The sequence below is a fragment of the Passer domesticus genome, chromosome 5 (genome assembly GCF_036417665.1).
Source record: "Passer domesticus isolate bPasDom1 chromosome 5, bPasDom1.hap1, whole genome shotgun sequence".
NCBI lineage: Eukaryota > Metazoa > Chordata > Aves > Passeriformes > Passeridae > Passer > Passer domesticus.
This window is the reverse complement of record NC_087478.1, coordinates 72,830,812-72,852,257: the sequence shown is the minus strand read 5'-3', so window position 1 is coordinate 72,852,257 and position 21,446 is coordinate 72,830,812. Positions and strand designations below refer to the sequence as shown.

Sequence of the window (21,446 nt, the reverse complement as noted above, 5' to 3'; positions counted from 1 at the left end):
GAGGAGTTCTTAACCAATATTATCCTTAACTTCAGAGCATGGAAGAGCTGGAGAAGAGCAATGAAAATCTTCTGGCTGGTGCCCAAAATGAACTTCGCAAGGAAATGGCGATGTTGCAGAAGAAGATTATGATGGACACTGTAAGTATCAGCTCTATGAAGTTAGTTAAATGCAAAAATAGAACATTCAAGTCATTTGACATTCATTTAATTCAAAGGAATCATATTGATACAGCATTTGTTCAGCATTATCTCCTTTTCTTGTGATAGCAACAGCAGGAGATGGCAACTGTTCGCAAGTCTCTTCAGTCCATGTTATTCTGATGGCTCAGTGGAGGAGCAACGCGTACCTAAGTAACACGATACAAGTACAGGCATTAGAAGGATGTTGGGATTTAAATGTTTCAAGGTTCCTATTAAACTCTTTCCTTGTTCTAATCTTGTCTGTTCATGTTGTAAGAACATACCTTAGTAAACTTTTATTACTGGGGGGCAGTATGGACCCCAAACCGTTCACTGTCTGTTCAGTTGATTTTTAAAAATTTCATATCCACTTCCAATAGCGTTGGACTGTTTAAATTGTTTCACTTTTTTATAGCAAATTATAACAAGGGGAAGAACGAATGAAACATGCATTACCCAGATTTTACATAGTAACTTGAGGCCTTTAGGTACATTGTGCAAATAGAAGCATTTCTAACAAGCTGCACATTGTCACAGTTTCAATTAGTCTGCTGATGTATTAGCTGTTATAAAAATTCACAGGGTATGACATAGCTCAGATAGAATTGTTTAATGATGTGTATTATGGTAAATTAAAGTAATTGTTAACTCTTGTTATTCTAGACATTGTAATATTGCTGTATTAGCATGAGATTTATAAACTGCTGTAATTTGTCCAGAAAGTAGGGGGGGTTTTTTAGTTAAATTATGAGCTCAATGTATCCGCTCAAGTAATGATAATTAAACATTATGCATTTTGGGGTCTACTTTTTGTAGAACACTGCTAGAAGAAATCTACGTCATTTATTTAGTACAGGCTACTACAAGCCTTTGAGATGGAATATTATTTTTTTGCAATTCCAAATGACTAGCAATTCAGGGAGGCCTGAGTTTTAAGGGTAAAGCATTTATCTTTCAAGTATCACATTACAGTAAATAAGTATAAACTAAACAATTGGATTAGTGCACATGCAGTTTGTTTTTACAGAAAACCATTACAGCTGAATATCTGCTTCTAAAAATTAGATAGTTGCCAACATATTTAATGCTTTGATTTAATACAACAGTAGATAAAAAAACCATCCACACACCCACGCACACCGAATGTGATGTTGTCACAACAATGTGTTTCAAAACCATATTTTCTTCTCAGCCTACAAGCATTTTGAGTCAAGTCATTTGATGGTGGTTCTCCAGGTCTGGAAGCCAGATTAGTGAAGGCAAACTTGCAGTAACTTCAGCTGTTTGGTTATAACGAGGATAGAACTTCTTGTTCTGCCTCTGCCAGAATGCAGGACAGGAGCAAACATCTCAGTTACACTGCTACACTGATGCATGAGGGGCTATGGGCCTCCCACAGGTAACCAGTGACAATGCTGGCTTGTAACTACTGAGTCTCAGCCTTCTAAGGCCAGTGACAGGAGGCTATGAAATAGGTGACAGGTTCTGCCTCAGATCTTCAATAGGGGGTTATTTGTTAGCATTACCTCCTGCTTCTGGTTTTATTTGTTAGGTATTGAGTCATGGTTCTGGTTTTCTGAGTGATTTCTGTATTAGTTTCCTATTATCCACATACCTCAGACATATCATCAAAACTACTTATACCTACTATGCCAGGACACAGTTTTGACTATTGTGGAGAACTCACTCATTTCACTTTTAAGATGTTGTCTGTGTCTTTTCATCAGGAGGTTAATTTGCTTACAGTATTCAGCCAAAGTAAAATGGTCATTACCATCTTCTTTTCTATTTGACCATGGCCGAGGTTCAGGCTAAATTCACATGCAGATGCTGTGTCATTTCCAGCCTCCAACAGGAGCAGTAGGATTCATTCTGATTTTATATTGGTTACTTTGAGTTGTAGTCCTTTGGCATTAACTGTTACAGAGCCTCAAAATGATCATTATGTTCTTCTTAGGCAGGAGGGTGGTGGATGCTATTTTATTTCCTCCAGACCAGCAGACATTACACCACTTTAAAAGTTCCTTGAATGCCTCAGGAAGTATTTTTGAACTAATAAGCAGGGAGGAAGCTGCAGTGGTAGTATTTTTAAAACAAACCATGGCATTCTTTATTGGACAGTTCGGGAAGGACTTCATTAACTCAGAAGCTCAGGTACATATCAGCAACTGGAAGGAGTAATGCACGCTTACGTTCAACAGCTTTTTACATAAACCATATTCAAGTAGTACCTCTTGAAAGGAGCTTAAGCTTATGTATGGGGTTTGTGTGCAAGTAATCAATTTTTCATACAGATAACAAGCCACTTTAATTCAGCTTTTCTATAATGGCAACAGCCCTCTTGTTTGATATATTATTTTCCCAGTGGGTCTGTTCTTAAAGAAAGAAAGAAGCTGATATTGGGCCTGAGTTCCTGTTTTGGAGAGTTTCACATTATGGTTCAGTTTTGTGCCCTTTTGTTTGGATAAAGTACAGTGGTAGCTATGAAACAATAGGATCAATTGTAAGGTAAATGAACACAGGGATAGCAAAAAGACCAGAGAGGGAAATACAGAAGGGTGGGCTGCAGTGCTGGAGCCACAGGCATTGGAGTTTATCTGTGAACTTTGCACAGGCTCACAGATACAAGTTAGGGTGCCTAAAGTTAGTCCTCTCCTTACACAGCTAGCTGTAGTGTAGATAAGGATGAAGTACAATGAGACTGACCTTACTATGACCACAGAACCAGAAACTGGCCTTAAAACTTCAGCTTGCACTTTCTTTCAAGTGGTAGCAGTAGGTTATGTACTTAGATACTAGAGAATGCATGAATTCTAAAGGCACTCGTAACAGCATTTTGAATCAGAAGAAAGTTTTCCTGAGCTGTACCTCCTTTATCTACTGGTCCAACAGCTTGTTCCTTAGAAGTACCAGAGGAGAGATGGAGTGATTTTTAGGTCATGGCTGCCTCATTTTACCAGTGTTAATAATGCAGGATTGAATTCATTGGTACATCTGACAACCACTTCAGAGCAGTTCCAACAAAACTTTAGAACCTAATGCTACAAGATTAGACATGAAATTTCTCTTTGAATTCTGGCTGGTAGCACCTTAGTTTGCATCTACATTCACCAGAAGCTTAAGTACAGAATTATAGTTACCTAATAGGAAATGGCAACATTTTCAAATGTAGTATTTGTGGTCTGAAACACAGGGAAATACATAGTGGTTCAAAAGTACAACAGCATCTGCAGAACTTTTTACCTACTAATTCTAACATCTGGTAATGTCTGAAACACAGCGAACTTTCTCATAAAACTGTTTTCTTCAAAAGCTTAATCTGTCTTCCCAAAAACACAGAGGCTGCTTCATTCCCCTAACTGCTTCTTCTCTTGTCCTTGACCTATTTAATCAGTCATTATGGTTTTGAACCTGCTCAGGAGCTTGATGAGATGAAATTCTGAAGACATGTATATGAAGATGAGCGGCAATCTGTAGGCACACACCACTGGCATATCTCAGCATATCAAACAAGGATATGAACTTCAAAAAAACAAAACACAACAGGTTAAAAAAAATCCATTTTTAGAATTGTCCCTACTATAAATATCTTATACTTTAATCAGAATTTATCCAAGTGACAAGCATAACATAAATACATCATTGTAACAGACAGCTACAGAATGGTCTAGTTTAGAATTAAAAATAAAACCATCACAAAACCCCAGCATCCTGACAGCACTAAACGCTTACAAGATCTGATAAAAACACACTTGTCTGCAGTTCACAGAAAAACTTTAAAAATCCACATGGACTAAAACATAATTTCAGGAGAGATTTATAAATTTACTTTCATTTCTCTGTTCCAAGGAAAGTGAGCCAGTCAGCTCCCAAAAACATATTTACTGGTACCCAGTACTCTCTCTGCAGTAACAGCAGAAATGTGAGCAAGTCAGAAATGGCAGAGGAGAATGACAGGAACAGTTCTCAATCCATTCCTTAAAGCATGGTCCAAACAGAAAGTATGAAACACTTACCAATGCTATCCACAGAACAATATATTCATCAATGAAACTGTTGAAGTACTGGTCCAAAAACAGAAGTCCTGGCCCAATAAATGCAGAGTCCTGAAGACAAATTTCACTTTTTGTCATGTGAGCCACCTATGTTTGATTAAAAACAAAATAAATTAAAAAGTACATCCCTGCAAGATTGGTGTAACTACCACAAACAGGCATCACATTCTTGCCCAGCAGTATGCTCTTGGAAGTTACATCTATAGCCATGCATTTCAGCTGTCTGCAGGGGCTCCCCACTCTCTAGTTTTCCAGCACTGTATTCAAACAGTTAGACTATGCAATCATATTACTGAAAAGAAATACTATTTTTTTTTTAAATTTTGGCTTTCCCTAGCCAAAAGTTAACTAGGAAGCAGACCTTTCCTTAGGTGGCAACACTTGTTCTCTCTGTTTAGTAAGAAAGTCTGTAGAATACCTATTTTCTTGTGTTTGAAAAATGTCATCCTTGGAGAAAAATAAAAGCATCTGGCTGAATTACTGATGTTAGGAAATATGTAGTAAGGCAACTTTTTTTTACTCCATTGAGGAGTGTTTTATGTACAAAAAAGACAAAGACAGAAAAGACAGAATAGAGACAGAAAAGTTTCTCTCTTCATTTTAATGATCACAGTAAAATTCTTATTTCAGATAATTAAAGGAGAAGTCACAGCACTGTTAGTAAGGCTTAAGAGACCACAGTTAGGATGTTAACGACAGCAGTAAGTGCATTTCTAGGAGTAAGTTAAACAAAACTGAAAGTCCTAAGCAGTCCATTCAACAGCAAATACATGTTTTCATCAGTGTCACATATCATTTCTCTGTGGAACCCTGAGTCTAGTTCAGTGTCTTGATCACAATGAATCTGGTAATACAGGAGCAAAGCAAAATGGGAAAACTGTGCCCCCTGATCCAGTAAGTGTTTAGCCAAGAACCAGATTACTTTTAGGAGGTTTAGGACTGACTTACCACCAACTTCTGTGAGATTTTGGCATTCACAAGCCCAAATGTCAGGACATACAGGCAAGAATGTTTTTCAAACAGCTGAGATGTAGACTTTTTATAAATTGTAATGGCGAGCGTGATAAGCAGTCCAATGTGCAGGCCTGGTGAAAGAACACTTGTTCCCTAAGATATAAAGGGATGGAAAATTTGTCTTAAACTGTAGTCACATGGTAAAGTCCAAGGTTTATACATATTTCAAATCCCATTAAACAAAACCAGAGTTGTCAAAACTCGTCAAAATCCATTAGTATTATGCCACTGCTCTTAGTACCCTTTGCAGTGACCACTAATCAGTTTTTTAGGAAAATTCACTGCTGGTTCCCATGACAGAAGAAATCCAGTAACAAAAGGAGAGAAGGCAGATAATGAACTTTGCTTTAGCCATCTAACACTCACATGCTTGTCTGCTTAAAAGCATAAACAAATAAAACCTTTATGGATCATCTGAAAAACAATAAATTATAGGCATAAATTATTCAAACCTCATTTGAATTTTTAGAGTAACTTACTGCTATTGTAGATCCATTCTTTCCAACCCCTCCACCAAAGATGACACGGAAGTAATTGAAAAAAGAAAGTGCTGTTCCACACAGGATGCCAATAACGGCAAAGAACTTCAGTTCTAAGCCCAGCAAAGGGACCTTAGCAGAACACAAAAGAAACAAACAAAAAAAAAAAGAACAAACAAATCACAACAAAACAAGAGAAAGATATTAAACGTTAAGCACATAACACCTTTTTTAATAAGTGATTAAAGCAGCCACTCTTACCTACTAAACAAATGTTTTATTTGAATCCTCACTTTCCTGGGAACAAGCTCAGGACAGCAGTGTTTAAAGTTTGTTTCCTTACTAAGAAAATAACAGGTATCTTGTAATGCTTAAACTCCACTACTGAGTACTTAAGTTCTGTTCTTGAAATTCAGCTAGATCTTAGTCTGCTCCTCCTTAATATGTTCTTCAAATATTTTCACCACACAAGCAAAAACATGACAAGAGACTACTGCCATCAATCACCATGATATGGGAGCAGGAAGAGGGATAGTTCTTTCTATTCCCCTGGATAAAACAACAGGAAAAACAAACACCATCTGCCTGCTGTGTGCTTTGGTATGTTATTTGTATGCTGTATCTTTGCATATTACGAGACTCTTATGAAAAGTCTCCAGATACAAATTTTAATTAAACCGTTACCTTTTGGAATCAACTGCAGTGTCAAGGAAACTTCCAAAGGCAGCAGAGGATTTTAAAAAGAAGTAAGAAATGAAAACTGTTTACTATATTTTTTGAATATATCGTTTTTTTGTGATACAGCATAACTACAACAGATTCTAATAGTGAGGAAAAAATTAATCATAATTTAAGTTTAATGCACCTACTTTGTTTTCCAACATGAAAACAAGCTTTTTAAAAATAGAAAAAAAGACTGGGAAGACTGGGAAAAGGAAACAAAGTTTAGCTAAACATTCCTCGATTGCTGAATAACTTTTGAACTAGTTTTCATTTCTATTGGTTATCAATAGTATGGAAAGGTAAGTCTCAGCTCTTTGCAAAATAACCAATCAGAACTATAAACTTCTGAATAAAAGCCGTAGAAAGCTGAAGATCTTTTGATACTGTCCACTAAAGTGAATCTTTTAAGATCAGAATGAAAGCCACAGATATGGAAAAGTTTTGGGACAGAAAACAATGCTTTAAATAGAAATATTTACAATTACATGGCTGTGACATAATTCTTAAAAATCAGTACATCTGCATCAATACAAATATGGATAACTTAAACAAAACCCCCTGGCTTCATCCCAGTTTCATTAAATTGCAGCATTTAATCCTTAAATTTTAAGATAAATTGTTCAACTGAAATATGTGCCTTATAATAAAATATATAAAACCAGAAATAAACCCCTATTTACTAAAGCTTAAGTATGTGTGGAGTACTAGTTCCAGATCAGAAGTTTGCATGTGGCAGATGGGGTCTTTTTTCCTTATGTAGCTAAAAATCTGTGCACAGAGAATCACACCAATAGATCTAAGTTAACTATGGCATTAAAATAACCTACACTTATACAATAAGCTAAACAACATTACACAAGTAGTAGGTGTTGATAGTACTTGCACAGAGCAGCTTCAAATACCACAGGAACTGTGGACACTTGACAAGATACTCACCAGGAACTCTGAGCACTCAACACACTCACCTTATAGTCCCATATTCCTGCTCCTCCATAGGCAGATATCAAGAGCAGCATTGTTATGGCGATCTGAACTTCAGTTACATCAATTCTGAAAGGGGAAAAAAAAGAGATTTAGTTCAAGGACTTTTTGCTGTAAGTGTAAAGTGTGTGTGGAGGAAGGCAGGAATAAAACCCCCAGTAACTGTACTTCAAATGATATAAATATATATAGAATATTACTTTCCTTGACTGAGAAAGCTACTCTATATGGAGGCACACATCTCTGGCTAAGATTTAAAATGAAAGCTATACTCCTTTTTCTGAAGCAAGCTACATATAATTTTGAAAGGGGGACTCTTTAATGAATACACTGTTAACTGTGAGAATTCTGTACAAATTTAGAGATAAGTTGATGTGTAAGTGGCAGATCAAGGTTTAAGGTAAGCTAATAGAAAATGCAATCAAACATTTTCATTAAAAGCACAGCATATAAAAGCAGACACTATAACAAGCAGGCTGGGAAAGAAGGGATTTCTTTAAGCTTTCTATCATAAAAACTTGACAGATCCAGCCTGCAAAACAAGGGAGGACTGAGTCAGTGGATAGGTAAGCATTTGCCATATTTCTGAGAACATAGAATTGCTATCTTGCTTTCCTCCATAAAAGCTGTTTTAGGAAAGGTGGCCTTGTATACCCTATGAAGTCCAGACTCCATATTTCACCTTTTTTTTTGTTCTCAGACAAGACAGACAACTCTTTATTTTTGTATTTAATTGATGAAACCTCACATGAAACCAAGGCTCAAGAAAAAAAAAAAAACAAAACAAAACAAAAAAAAAACCAAAAAAAAACCCAAACAACAGTACTTTTTGAGCTTTAACACAAATAATAAAAATAACGACCACAAAACTGTATATCAAAGGTACCTTTTATGGTACCAAAAGTTTTGAGACAGGTATCTTATCTTCATACTTCAATGTTACCAGCAAACACTGCTAATGAATATTCAAGATTTCCTTTACAATTTGCTGTTTTAAGGTATTATGGCCAATGTGTATTGCTACTTACTTAGCACATGACCTATCTGCACAGGAACCAGTGGATTTTTAGAAGATAGCAATCATCTTTTGGGTAACGGAAAACATTTATCTGAACTTGATAATCTCAGTTAAAACTCTCTTCTTTCATCAGAATGATGGTGATAAAATATGCTAAATTTCATCACAATCTTGTGACTCTTAGAGGATCCAGAGTTTAAACTGCAGGCAGATGATAAGCTGAGGTGCTCAGCACCTCTTAAAGCCAAGAGAATGGGGACTCCTCTTCTTCCTGAGGTGTTGCATCCCCTCAGTTTTATTTGCTGCAGTGCTCACTAGACTGTAAGGTGAACCAGTCCAGCCTGCCAGTCCAGTGTAGGCTTTTCACCTTCTGCCCATTTAATGAAGGGGATTGAGGTCCAATGACAGTGGGGCTGGGAGTGGGCCCTTCCTTCTCTGCCAGGGATGAAGTATTACATCCACCCTGCCATTGCTGAACTTGCTGGTTACCTTATGCAAAAGCACCCACGAGCAATTGTTCAGAGGCTGCACTCTGTACTATTAACACCAGGATTTGTAACCTGCATTGCCTTTGTTGTTGCTTGTGGGGAGAGGAGGCTCAAACTTGAAGTTGTGCCAAAGTTTAATACTTAATTTTACTGTGGTTCAGACTGTTGGTGGCAACAGAGCCCAAATCAGAGTCCAAAGACTTTTACCCAGACACTGTACAGTATCCCACAACCTGACAGTGTCACATTATTCAGATCTTTCCTGGCCATCAGCACTAGGAATCTCATTTGTGATTTATTTCTAAAATTGAGTGCTGCTAATTGAGAAATAGCATCAGTGAAAACTTCCATCCATCTTATTATGTACCATCATATTTAGAGCACTATACTAATGCCTTCTTCACAGCTCTGTGTTTAAGAGAAACAAAACTGGAAGCCTTGAGAAAAAAAAGTGGCCTGTTTTCACTGGACAGAAATAAGTTATCTCATGGAAAAGTGTGTCTCTTTAACTTTAAGCAGTGACCATGGAACACCAGGCCATTCTGAGCTGTTTGTACTATGCACTGTCATTATGTTAAAGTAGAAGTCACCAGGTTTTTAACAAAATCTATGTGGTAAAGGAGTCTCACTACCTTCCTGATGTGGGGAAATCATTCTCATGCTTTTTGCAAGAATAAAAGGTACAGAAAAGCAGTCATTTCTGCAAAAGGCCAGAGCTCATGGCCTAGTCCAGCTTCCTTCAGAGCAGCCGACTGTCATGGACAGAAAACATCCTATTTCAGCCACCACTGTAAAGCACCTGTTTTTGTTTACAGCACACTATGTCCTTTAAAAACAATAGGATATGTAGGCAGGCAGAAGAATTACAGTGGTAAATGAATAATGTGGTAAAATGCATTTCCAGCAAATCAAAAAGAGCTCTTATCAATATCACAGAGACAGCTGCATTTGATGCAATGTGCAGGGACAGCTGGTCACCAGCCTGTGTGCCTGCTGATTTGCTAAGGCACTTCTTGCAGAGCAGAGCTAAGTAGGACTATGTACAGGTGATTTAGCAAGTGACTGGCATTTGCAGGACAGCCTTCATGTATTCCTTATTTTCAGCTCTGCTGCCGCAGAAGTCTCAGACCTTTTCCTCTTTTCAGAAGTAATTATACTAAAGCAAAGCTCGTTCCTTAAAACCAGCAAAAGGCCACGGCCAGGCAGTACCCCGAGTATAGGAGGGTGCAGCAATCCCTGCATTATTAGCAGTTAAACTGAAATTATTGTCTTCTACATTAATGTCATGACTTCTCCTCCTATGCTACAATTTCTATGAAGTCATGAACAGCATCACAGCAGTCTCTAGAACTGACCTAACACAAAACCTAAAGGACATCAAAGCCAGTATGAGCCAGATTTTATAAAGACCCTCACATAAATGTAGAGTAATTCTTCAAGCATTGCCACAGATCTGTGGAACTCCTTGAGGATGCTATGGGTGCAGAGAGTTCATTCCAAGGAAGACAGAAGATGTCTATGAAAGAGAAACCCATTAGCAGGTTAATTTCTCTAAAATGCACGTGGGTTTAAGGTTCCCTGGGGCTGAAACTGTTCTATGGCTGTGAGATTACAAAGGGAGGTACCCAGATGCTTGCTCTGTCCCTACTCCTACACAGGGCACTTGTCTGCAATGTAAACAGGACCTCTCTGGCCTGAGCCTGCACGGTGCTGAATGGGTTCTGACAACAAATCTGCAGAAAAAAGAGCCAAATGCATGCAAACAAAGCATATAGAGCTAAAATCAGCTGCTAAAAGAACAGCAGTATTATGCAGAACAGTTCAGTATTATGCAGAGTTTCAAGTTCTTGTCAGGTATAACATAAGTCTGCTGGATTGGAAGGGAGATGAGAAAGAAGGTAAGAGAAAGAGAAAGCAGGGAGTAAACTAAGAAGAAACAGAAATCAAGGAGGTAGCAGTCTCACACATTAAGCCACATGTAGTTCTAATGATACCTACTTACTTTCCAAACCTTAGTATGCCTGATACGTATGTCTGCCAGTGAGCAGAATAGAACATGAACAGTCCCACAAAACAACAGAAAAACAACCAGTCAGGATTTGTTCCTAGTCGGATTGCTATGCAGGATCCAAGGACAACGAATACTGAAAAGCAGAAATGAATATGTAAGTCATATATGCTCTTTGCTTGAAGTTAAGAGAATTTAAAAAAATAGTAAATAAAACCATGGGACATTTTACATCACTCTAACAAAGCAACGCTATGACTGATACTTTATTGAGCAGCTTACCCTCAGGGGCAGTCCTGGCAGGAGAAACCAAAACACAGCACTCCTTTTCTGCCAAGGCAGGGCCTTGCCCTCTAGCCTACAGTGATTGCTCTCCCTCCTCCCGGCCTTGTCATCTCATGTTCTTTGCAACACCAACAACTTCAGCTGAAGGGCCAAGCTCAGGGAGACTGCAGGAGCACTTCTCTGGGAAGTGACACAGAAAGAAGGTACCAATTCCCAGAGCAACTGTCTCAGCCATTGAGCTTCACGCAAACTACAGGCATTGGCACCAACAGCAGCTCAGTTATGGAAAGTGAAACTCAGCAAGACTTACTTTTTAAGGACTCCCAACTTTTTTTAAACTACTTCTTCTAAGGAATATAAATTACCCTTCTCTTAAGTGCCAGGCTGGATGCCCTATTTCCAAACAGATATTTTGGCACCTCACTCTTAAAGTGGAATACGTGAAGATGTACAGTTAAGTAAGAGCAGAACACATCTTACCTAAAATCAGCCAAAGCAACTTCTAAAATACCCCCTGTTTCTGGCCAGAGATGCAAAGGTAAGGAGATGGTGAAGTTATCCTAAAAACCCCTGTTCTGAGCAGGGGTTTGGACTAGATGATCTCCAGAGGTCCTTTTCAGCTTCAACAATTCTGTGATTAATCAGCTGCTCCGGAAAACAGGCAACTTTTATAAACTAGGATGGGTGACAGTAAATTAAGGCTACCTGTGGAAATAGAGTCGCAACCATGATCAAAGAGTTCTCCAAGGGGAGAACTGCTGTTTGTTCTTCTGGCTTGCTTCCCGTCAATGGCATCCAGAGACTGGTAGATAAAAAGTCCTAGTGCACCCAGGATGTATGCCCAAAAAGGTGCCTGAAAGAGATTCACATAAAAGGTCACCAGGTAGCTCCCAACTTCTTAGGTGATAATCTGTTTCATTAAAGGTAAAATGATGTTTTTATTTTACCACAAAACTGTACTATATTGTGCTATTTCTTACTTAATGGACAAACCAAACACCTTGCACTAATATCCACATGGATTGTAGTACTACTGTAATGAACTATTTCAGATACATCAGTGGAACACAGGTCCTTCTAGTTATTTAAACAAAAACAACCCCAAAACTTTGCCCCCTCTTCTGCATCAACTGACCTTCTTTTCTACCTTAAACCCACAGTATTTCTGTATTTACATTCTTCGTGCTGAAAAATGTAATAAAATTTAAAATCATCTTTAAAAAAGAAAGTAGTAGCAATGCACTTACTAAAGCTTTCAGCAGTTTGTGTCACAGACACTTATATTATTTGCTCGTATTTACAACAAATAGATATAAAAACCCACTAAGTTTTTTACTAAATAAAGACTTCAGCCTTTAGGGGAAGATGTTTTTTCCAACACACAAAAACTGACTACCTAGGCACTTTGGACAGGGCTTAAAAAATTATGTAATTCACTAAATATGAAAGAGAAACTATCTACTTAATATACATCATCAGTTTCAAACCAAGCTGTTACATTAACACCTCTCTTAGGTTCAAAGGAACTGTTCTGCAGTCATTCCTTTGAAAAGCACTGTTTTCATATGCACAGTCAGTCTGGCTTTGTCTAGGAATTAGGTTTTATTGAAAATTATTTAAAACATATTTGAAACAAAGCACAGGCAACATTTTTACTTCATGTAGTTTCCAGTTTCCAGTATTTCCCTTAGCATTCAGAAGTACTGTTCACGAAAATGAAGTCAGGTAAAAATGCTGCAAATGCAACTTGCAGGTTAAACAAGAGAACACCCACAGGCAGGCTCAGAGCTGAATCCTTTCCCACTCTCTGCTTAGGGACAGCTGCTGTGGTGCTGCTACACCTCTGCAACTCCTCTCCTGCAGCACAAATTGACCAATGTGTCCATGCATTTCCTAAGACCAGTAAAGGCTATTAAGCAGATTAGACAACAGATCAGATCTCAGTGTGCTGAGATTTGCCCACACTCAACTAAACGCAGTGTCACTGCTGGGGAAGAAGGGAAAATGGCAGCTGTCAGTTCAAAGGCAGCAGTAAGAATGCAGATGAGGTGCAGCTGCTCCTCTAGACAGTCTGATGTCTCATCATCATTATACTCATTGTCTTGAGTTAGAAAAAAAGTTATGCCTCTGGTTAGACTGGTCACAAAACACACTAAGCAGCCACATGCTTAAGTAAAGTCCAGTTCTGAATACCATTTTTGCTGTTATTTAAGAATTCCTCATGTATTTCAGGCTGGCTGATACACTGTTAGCAAAGTCAGTTGGTTGGCTGCTTCACCCATGTTTGAAGGAAAAGACAGCCAAAGCATCAGGAACTCACTTTGGGTGCAAGTTTTGGATTTGTATGCAAATGAAAAATCTAGAAAACTTCACACATTCTTCAAAACTGGCAAGGCTGTCTCCTCCCTTAACCCAAGGAAACCAAGAAAAATTGTTATCACAGATCATGTAGGAAGCCTTAAGCAGGTGAAAGAGGATAATGAAATATTATTATTCCAATGGACATTTAATACAGTGGTATTTGATAACTCCTGCAATGATCACACTATAGAAATCCAGGCCAAGTGAGGACAGCAATACAAGTTTGATGTTTAGTGATGGAATTAGTTGAGTTTCATAGGTTTATTCTCCCTTTTAGTCTAATTAAACAAAGGAATATTGTCTTGGGGGATGTGATTAAACCAGGGAGAAAAATTTTAGCCACCTTTTGAAAAAGTTTCACTCCTCTAATGAAGGGAAAGGATAGAGCCTGTGGAGAACAGGAGGTGCCTGTAGCTAGCCCAGGGCTGAGGATCACCAAAAGCCTCAGAGAGGCACAGAGAACTCAAGGGTCTCTCATGGCACAAGCTCACTTGGTCTCACACTGTGCAGGGGGACTGCAGCTGCCTCCACTTGCTCTCCACCCTTCAAACACAGAGCTGGCAGTCATTGCTTGGGTACTTCAGAACATAAAAGTCCAGTTAGGACTTTGTTGAAGCTGAAATAATTTTAGCTGTGATATAATACTAAAGTTACCACAGTACATACACCAGCTTTCAGAATAACTTTGTTACATGGAGAATAACAGAGAATCTCAAACCCAGCAGCTCCAGACCAATGAGCAGATAGCCCATGAGAAATCACTGGTTGCACTGCTGTCTTTTAAAGGAGTGTTTGAAAGACACCACCAATTTTATCAGCAATATTTCTGTGAAGTGCCATAAAGGTCATCTGCAGTGTGAGGTGTCCTTATGGTGACAAACTTCCATCGATTATGAAAAGATAGCTTGAGATCTACATTTAGCTTCTCGCAAAGCAAGGCTAACAAAATATATACAAACACAAACAAATACATCAGCTTTAACTCAAACTTCTCCTATTAGGGCTTTTTGACAAAACAGTAACTTTTTTCCAGTTGCAAGTTATGGTACAGCTATGATCATTCAGCCTGATCCAAGTCTGTCTGCATTAGCTCCTACTGGGACAAATCAAAGCAGAGTCCCTCAATCACCCTGTCTGTGCCTTGCTGATCTGGACAATGGGTGAGCACTTTCATCTGTTTCCCAGTAAGGATCATCTGTATCCATTAGCATCTGTAGCAGATGTATTGGTATCCCCCACAGTTAAAGAGAAATGAAAAAGATCCTAGTAAGAATAGCAGAGAGCTTAGAAAGTCAGAGAGCTTAGAAACACTGGAGCATTTCATCCCTAGGCCATGAGTTCAATTCTAAACCAGAGTGGTAAGAACCAAAATTCACTTGTGATCATCTATCATTTAGCAGCTCTAATGTTTTAATTGGTAAAACACAGTTTTCCAAATCACCAAAGGTTCCTAATAACCATGGATTTTCTCTGCTATCCACCCTCCTAACACAGCTCCTGCTGCCGGCTCCTTTGCCTTCTCACGTGCCTGGCTGTCCATTCAGGGGTGTCCCCTGATGGCTTCCCACACTGAACCCAAGTAGTTTTCAAATTAGAGAAGTGGGAGCATCTGAGAATGATGACATGGCTAAGCAGAAAGGTCAGGAGGCTCCCAATAATCATCAGCTTTTCACTGATGAGGTGTTTATTATCTCTGCCCAAAGTTATATCCTGCCCAAGCAAATGTATTATTTGGCCAGACCTAGGTGCTATTCTCACAGAACTAGAAGAGAACAGAAACCTGAGGGGGAGCAGGCAGGGAGGGAGAAGGGGACACTCAAAGGGGTGTCTGAAGATGTTACAAGCCCAGAATCCTGGCACAGATTCGATACAGTAGAATTGGTCATCTGCTAACCCAGAGCATGTCAAAACAATGCCACGTACATGAAGTGTTTGACAGGTATGTGTGACATGCCTCTCCTTCAGGAAAAAAATGGAGGTACAACATTCTTCTACTCCCATGATTCCACCCCACAAAAGAGCATGAACACCTGAAAAACACTACACGTGTCAAGGAAACCTCTTAGAAATTGTTTTAAGCACAGCTCTCAAATCCAGAGAATTCAACAGGCCAAGCTTCTGCAGTATTTAAAGATTCAGTTCCTTAATTACTCATCACGTTTAGCCATAATCTCACTTCCTCAATCCACGCCTAATAGTGTTGCCCTAGTTTACACAGCACCTCTCTGGATCAGATCCAGAGTAGAGGGAGACATTCTGACTGGACTTCCCCCTCTACTCCCTAAACATGGATCGTTTCCCACGCTTCTGTTCAGCACAAACCACTGTGCAATTGTACCAATAGCAAGAAGAGGGAAGGGGCTGTTCAAACTCGAACTACAGCAGGGAAAACCGCATGGATGAAAAAAATAATAATCAAATAATTATTTGTACCATAGCCCAAGTGCATTTCATGCATACCAAGGACTCTCTGCATTCCTTTAGCATCCTTGTCTCTTCAACAAGCCCTGAGAGAGCTCCCATCCTTCTGTGTCAGTGTCAGGATTCCTGTGCCTTCTCCCATTCACAACTGATCTGTTCCCCTCTTGTCGGTCGGTTTTGGCTGAATTTCCCACTCCACTCAGTGCTCCACATTTATTTGCCAAGTCAGGTAATGCTTTTTCCTTCATGCTCTCCCCCCCTCCCCCAGCACACATGCCCTGTTCATACCAGCTGCTCCAGTTTAACTTCTTTTCTGCTTCTCTACTCTCTCTCCCACAAAGCTCAGCTGTGTCCCTGCTGTTTACATAATATCATACCTGTCAATATCTTCCTCTCATTCTGCCCTCTGGCAGGCCTCTTTCATTTTAATGGTGGTTTGGTTGTTTGGGTTTGCTGTGTTGTTTTTCTTAAAGTTTTTTTTAAAAGAGAGAGGAGGCAGAGATGGTGCCTCCGTCTGGTCACCAATGTTCCTCTCTCTCCAAAGAGCTGATAGTAGAGCCAGATGAAGGCACTCAGACCCTTCCCTGCTCTTTGGTGTCCCTAGATATATGGCTTTCTAAACAGCACATTTCTGCAAAGTATTGACCCCCTTTTATAAACTCACTACTCCATTTCTTGAACAATCCTACAGAGCTAGCCTCCCTTCCTTCCCTTAGCTCTCTGTAGGAGAACCCATGGGCCCCTGCCCCCTTTTCCTACCACTGCCCAAAAAGCAACTCCATAATCCATCCTTTTCTCTTCCTGTCTTCCTCTGTTCCCAGTTCTTTGCTTAGATCATACTGTAAGTGCTACAAGATTAATTTTCAAATAGTTATAATTCAATACAATCTAATAATCACAGCTAGCATGCACTTCTGTCTGAAATTCTAGCTTCTCAAACCATTCTACAATTACATGACTTTATAAACCAGGGCAGATTCAGACTAAATATAAGGAAGATTTTTTTTTTTTAATGATGAGGGTCATGAAACACTGGCACAGGTTGCCCAGAGAGGTGGTGGATGCCCCATCCCTGAAAACATTCAAGGTCAGAATGGACAGGACTCTGAGCAACGCAATCTAGCTGAAGATGTCCCTGCTGATGGCAGAGAGGCTGGACTCAATGGCCTTTAAAGGTCTCTTCCACCCAGCTATTCTATGATTTTAGGGAGACCTGTGGCTGACCTTGATGGATTACCAAAGCTAGACCACTCCACAAGCAACCGTGAAAGCAGAGGATCAAAGTTTCCTTTCTCCTTTTTAAGAATATAATGATGTTTAGTCAGTTTTCTTCCTGGTTTTCCCCAGAAAGGGGAAGGATATGCAAGATTCCCCTGCAAAGCTTTATGAATTGACTAGCTGCTTCAGAGTGGTCTGCTGGCAGTAGAGCAAAACAAGTCACTGTCTTATGGTGGGGATGAAATAGAAATCCTCACCTAAAAAGGGCTCCTTTTGGATGCTAAGGCACCAGATACACACTGTTGTTACTTAATGTCAGCAAGAGTTTTCATTCCTGAATATTTCCTAACGAGTGTCAAAAAAAAAAAAAATACCAACCCAAAAAAACAAAACAAACAAACAAAAACAACAAAGAAAAAATAGGAACACAACCCAGGCTGCAGACACAGTGAAAACAATATTTCAGCACTCCACAGAACATGGAATGTGTAGCTGGTGTCCTCTCCATCACCACACCTGTATGCCGTTTTTTAGATTGCTGTCCTAAATTACAGAGATTAGGAAAATAAAAATGTGCACCTGAATCATGGTTACAATAATGCCTATGGGGTGCAACCTGCTAATGGCTTAGCTGTCAATAAGAAAGTTTGTGTAGAAACATGCACATAGAGGAGACAGTGATACAAAACCCGTGTTCCTGCTAGGCAAGGAAACATTACTGAAGCAGACAATATTTTCTAATTCCAAAACATAGTGTGCCAGTCAGTAACAAACCGGCTTTCAGTAGCTACTGATACTGATGAAGATAAAAAGGATAGTGTATAGGGAAATAATGGCTCCATGTTAGGAGAACAAGAGAGCATTTTGTGGTTTGAGACATTAATTTCATTGGGGAAGGGAATAAGCAGTAGGAAATCATGCAAATCACTGCAATAGGACAAAACGGAAGGGGAAAGTACAAACAGGTTCAGAACAACTAATTCAGAAGGCAAAATCATGAGGTGGAAAGTGTCTGTGGGGAAACAGATCTGTTAGTTGCTTTCTAGCAAGTAACCCAAGCAGAATCCCCTGCACAGTCTTCTGGCAGCTGGAAAGGTATATATATATATATATATATGTATACTGGAGAAAGATCTCCTTTCTAAGCATCTGCTAGCAGCTGCTCTCCAAGGGATTTCAACTACCAGTCTTACTTGTTTTGGATGGTTTGTACAAACATCAAGACTTCTGTGTTGTCAATAAAGGCTTAACCAATACGGCCCACTTAAGATTGGCTAGGGAATAAAAAACAACCACACAAACCAACTCAAAAGAAACTCCCAACACCAAAACCCAAAAGTGCTTGTTACTTTATCCAAGTCTTCTATTCAGTGCTCCTACCTATGAGACTCTAACAATGTTATAAACAATGGATGTTTCTCCCTCAGGCGATCAAGACATGTTCAGGATGGAAAGAGGTGCTGTTGAAGTGCACTACTGTATTAGTTCAGCCTGTGATTTCAACTGTCTTTAACACAATTGTCAGCTCCACCTACCCCTTCCAGCCTACACATCCCAGTCAAAACGACAGAGGAGGTATTACAACAGTGCATGCAGCACCTGTCAGTGCTGCAACAGTTCTAGTTTTTTCAAAAAGCCATCCAGAAACACGATCTCAACTTAGGCAGAAGACAAGCTGAGTCATTAAACAGGCTGGAGGGAGAATGATGCTTCTAAGTGATGCAGCAAGAGAAAATCAGGGCTATTCTCACAGAGCAGAGGCAACAAGCAAAACAACAGGATAAGGCTGGATCCACACTGCATGTTTATAAAGGATATACTGATATCTGAACACAAAGGTATAGTCCAAACTATAGGTTCTTATAAAATCCAGCTTCCACAATTAAAAAAAATAATTAAACAGTTCAAACAAAAAATGTTCCTAAAGCCCAACCTAAGTTTTCCTGGAAGGAATAATTCCCTGGATATCTGCAAAACAACTTTTTTCTTTTTGTACAAGAGTCCTCAAGGGAAAAATAACTAAAATTTACTTCCTGCTTTTAGTTTTGAATAGCAAAGAGAAAAAGCTAAAATGAGCATTCAGACACATAGCTGGCACAAATCATATTTTCATCACAAAACTAAGCTAAAGGTAGCAGAACACAAGCATTTTAATTCTGAAAGTGGGACTAGAAGACCATCTGTAGTTTCCAACCATTCACTGTCATCTCTGTCTCCCCTTCTACTGCCTGAGTGCCTCTACCTGGTGATGTGTATCGGGGGAGTGATTAGGGTGAGACCAAAGCTAATTTCGATCTGGATCAGCTTCCTGATATGTCTGCCACAAATACCTCTGCTAACACAAAGGGCAAAGCAACTAGAGAAAAAGAAATGTTCTTCTGACAAGAACACTCACCAGGGTAAAGCTATGGTATTAAAAAAGTCCCAACCAACTGCCAACCTCTGCTGTTGGAATTTAAGCCCATCAGAACACAAGAAAAACAACAGCCACCTTTCAAGGTATTTTACACACATAACACAATTTCCCCCTGCTATTTTCTACTCTAACTACCATAAAGACTCCACAATGGGAAACTTGCAACAGGCTGGGAAGCTCTGATGGAGCTCCTGAAATTGAGAAACTTTAGGCACTGCAGGTCAAGCGAGAGTAGCACCAGCCCACGTTAACAAACCTGTTTCCCCTCCAGAAGTAAAAGCAATTAAATGTTTCCCACACAAGCAGGGATACATTTGGGCAGCTGTCAGCTAATGCATCTGCCACCCAGCCCAGGGCAGCTCTGGTGCCCCAGCCGTGTCTCCTGGTCCAGCCCTGCCCTGCTCCTGGGCACATCCCGCACCCTCCATCGTGACCAGCTGCTGTTTCTACGTCCACGGGCCGTGTGAGACAACCACACTCTGGAGGAGGGGGACATTCCGTTCCCAGCCAGAGGCACGCACATGGAGTGCAGGATGGGCTGTGGGGGTCCCAGCCCCGGTGAGCCCGGCCGTGCCTGCAGTGCGGGCCGAGTGCCCACCACACAAAGCCCGGCCCCACGGGGCCCTCCGGGCAGCGACCCTCGTCCTTCCTTCCACCTGATCCCTACAGCGTTTTGGCATTCCAACTTTAACACCCGTCTCCAGCTTGACCCCTGCTGCCCCGCAGGGTGAGCCGCGCGTCACCGCTCCGCTGATTTCCGAGGGGAGCCCCACAGCCCTGCCTTAACCCTCCCTGCCAAGGGACGGGCCACGCGTGCCGCTGCGGTGGAGCCCGGCGTGACAGGGCACCGCACCCGGGGCGGGCTCCGGGCACTGCCGGCAGGCACCAGCCGGGCCGAGCCGCGGCCCCCGCGCCCGGCTGCAGCCGCGTCGGGCGGTACCTGCTCGGTGGCGCTGGGGCAGCAGGCGATGAGCGGCAGCGCCGTCAGGCAGTTCACCAGGAGGCCGCCCATGGTGATGGCGTTGGGCGCCAGCCCCCGCGGGACCTGCTCCACCAGCCAGCCCCAGTAGGGCTGCAGCCACGGCTCCAGCAGCGAGCGCCCGGCCGCGCTGTAGCGGTGCTGCTCCAGGCGCTTCAGCTGCGCCGGGCTGAGGGGCGCGGGCAGCAGCCAGGACACGGCCATGCCCACACCACCGGGACGCATGGCACCGGGGTCAAGGAGCCGCCGCCGCCGCCGCCGCTCGGGGCGGGGCTGAGCCGAGCCGGGGGCAGCGGCGGAAGAGGCCGACGCCCAACAGCGGCTTGGCCGGAGGGGAACGGCCGCCCCCGCCTCGGCCAACGCGCGGCGAACGCCCTCGCCCCCGGCTCGGCTTTGGCTCCTTCGCCCCGACTGCCCGGCGCTGTCACGGCCCCAGCCCCGGAGCGGGCACGGCTCCGCCGGCCCCGCCTCGCCGTGTGGGGCTGGGGATGCCCGGGCGGCGGGGCAGCCCTGGGTCGGGGCGGGGTGCGGCCGGCAGGGCCCGTCCCGCCGCCTCCGCAGGCCGCGGGCGCTCAGGGCCGCTGCTGCCGCGGGGAGAGGCGGCCGTGCGCGCACCTCTCATCCCGGCCGCTCTCACCGGGACTTGCCTTGTTCGCCTTCCCTTTCACAAGTTTTATCGTGCAGATAGGGACCGCAGCAGGTGGCCAGAAGGATTTTTGCTGGAGCAAAGCATAAAGGCAGGGTTTGAGCAGCAGGTGACCTCCGTGCTGCCAGCAGGACGGGGCAGCCGTGCCTATAGGGAGGTGGCCCCACAGCAT

General features: G+C 41.6%; 2 protein-coding genes across 11 annotated transcripts in view; one reads left to right on the top strand and one right to left on the bottom strand.

Moving 5' to 3' along the window:
* The window catches only part of SYCP3 (synaptonemal complex protein 3), an 11,478-nt gene extending 8,545 nt beyond the window's left edge, over positions 1 to 2,933 (top strand). For 7 of the 8 annotated variants that reach the window (XM_064421030.1, XM_064421028.1, XM_064421027.1 and 4 more), the window contains one exon: positions 36 to 2,933. In XM_064421030.1, coding sequence (XP_064277100.1) covers positions 36 to 266 — 231 coding nt within the window. In that variant the 3' untranslated portion in view covers positions 267 to 2,933. The remainder of the gene's footprint in view (positions 1 to 35) is intronic. The other variant, XM_064421029.1, reaches the window with a different exon arrangement.
* CHPT1 (choline phosphotransferase 1) lies at positions 192 to 21,446 on the bottom strand. Of its 3 annotated transcripts, none has more exons than XM_064421025.1 (9): positions 21,276 to 21,446; positions 11,939 to 12,086; positions 10,943 to 11,084; positions 7,419 to 7,503; positions 5,731 to 5,862; positions 5,186 to 5,344; positions 4,199 to 4,324; positions 3,594 to 3,704; positions 192 to 349 (listed from the first exon to the last, which is right to left on the bottom strand). In XM_064421025.1, exons 1-9 carry the CDS (start codon positions 21,444 to 21,446, stop codon positions 305 to 307), a joined length of 1,119 nt encoding a protein of 372 aa, XP_064277095.1. In that variant the 3' UTR covers positions 192 to 304. The 3 variants fall into 3 exon arrangements, with proteins under 3 accessions (XP_064277095.1, XP_064277094.1, XP_064277096.1); XM_064421024.1 differs by lacking the exon at positions 21,276 to 21,446 and adding an exon at positions 20,590 to 20,901; XM_064421026.1 differs by lacking the exons at positions 3,594 to 3,704; positions 21,276 to 21,446 and adding an exon at positions 20,590 to 20,901.

What these genes read in the sequence shown, in the direction of transcription:
- CHPT1 (XM_064421024.1), bottom strand. Translation starts at nt 20,853, where the DNA reads ATGCGTCCCGGTGGTGTGGGCATGGCCGTGTCCTGGCTGCTGCCCGCG. An exon ending in TTGCGACTCTATTTCCACAG is followed by an intron (nt 11,085 to 11,938) that starts GTAGCCTTAATT and finishes TCTGCTTTTCAG; the next exon opens with TATTCGTTGTCCTTGGATCC. An exon ending in TTGTTCTGTGGATAGCATTG is followed by an intron (nt 3,705 to 4,198) that starts GTAAGTGTTTCA and finishes GTTTTTTTGAAG; the next exon opens with TTCATATCCTTGTTTGATAT.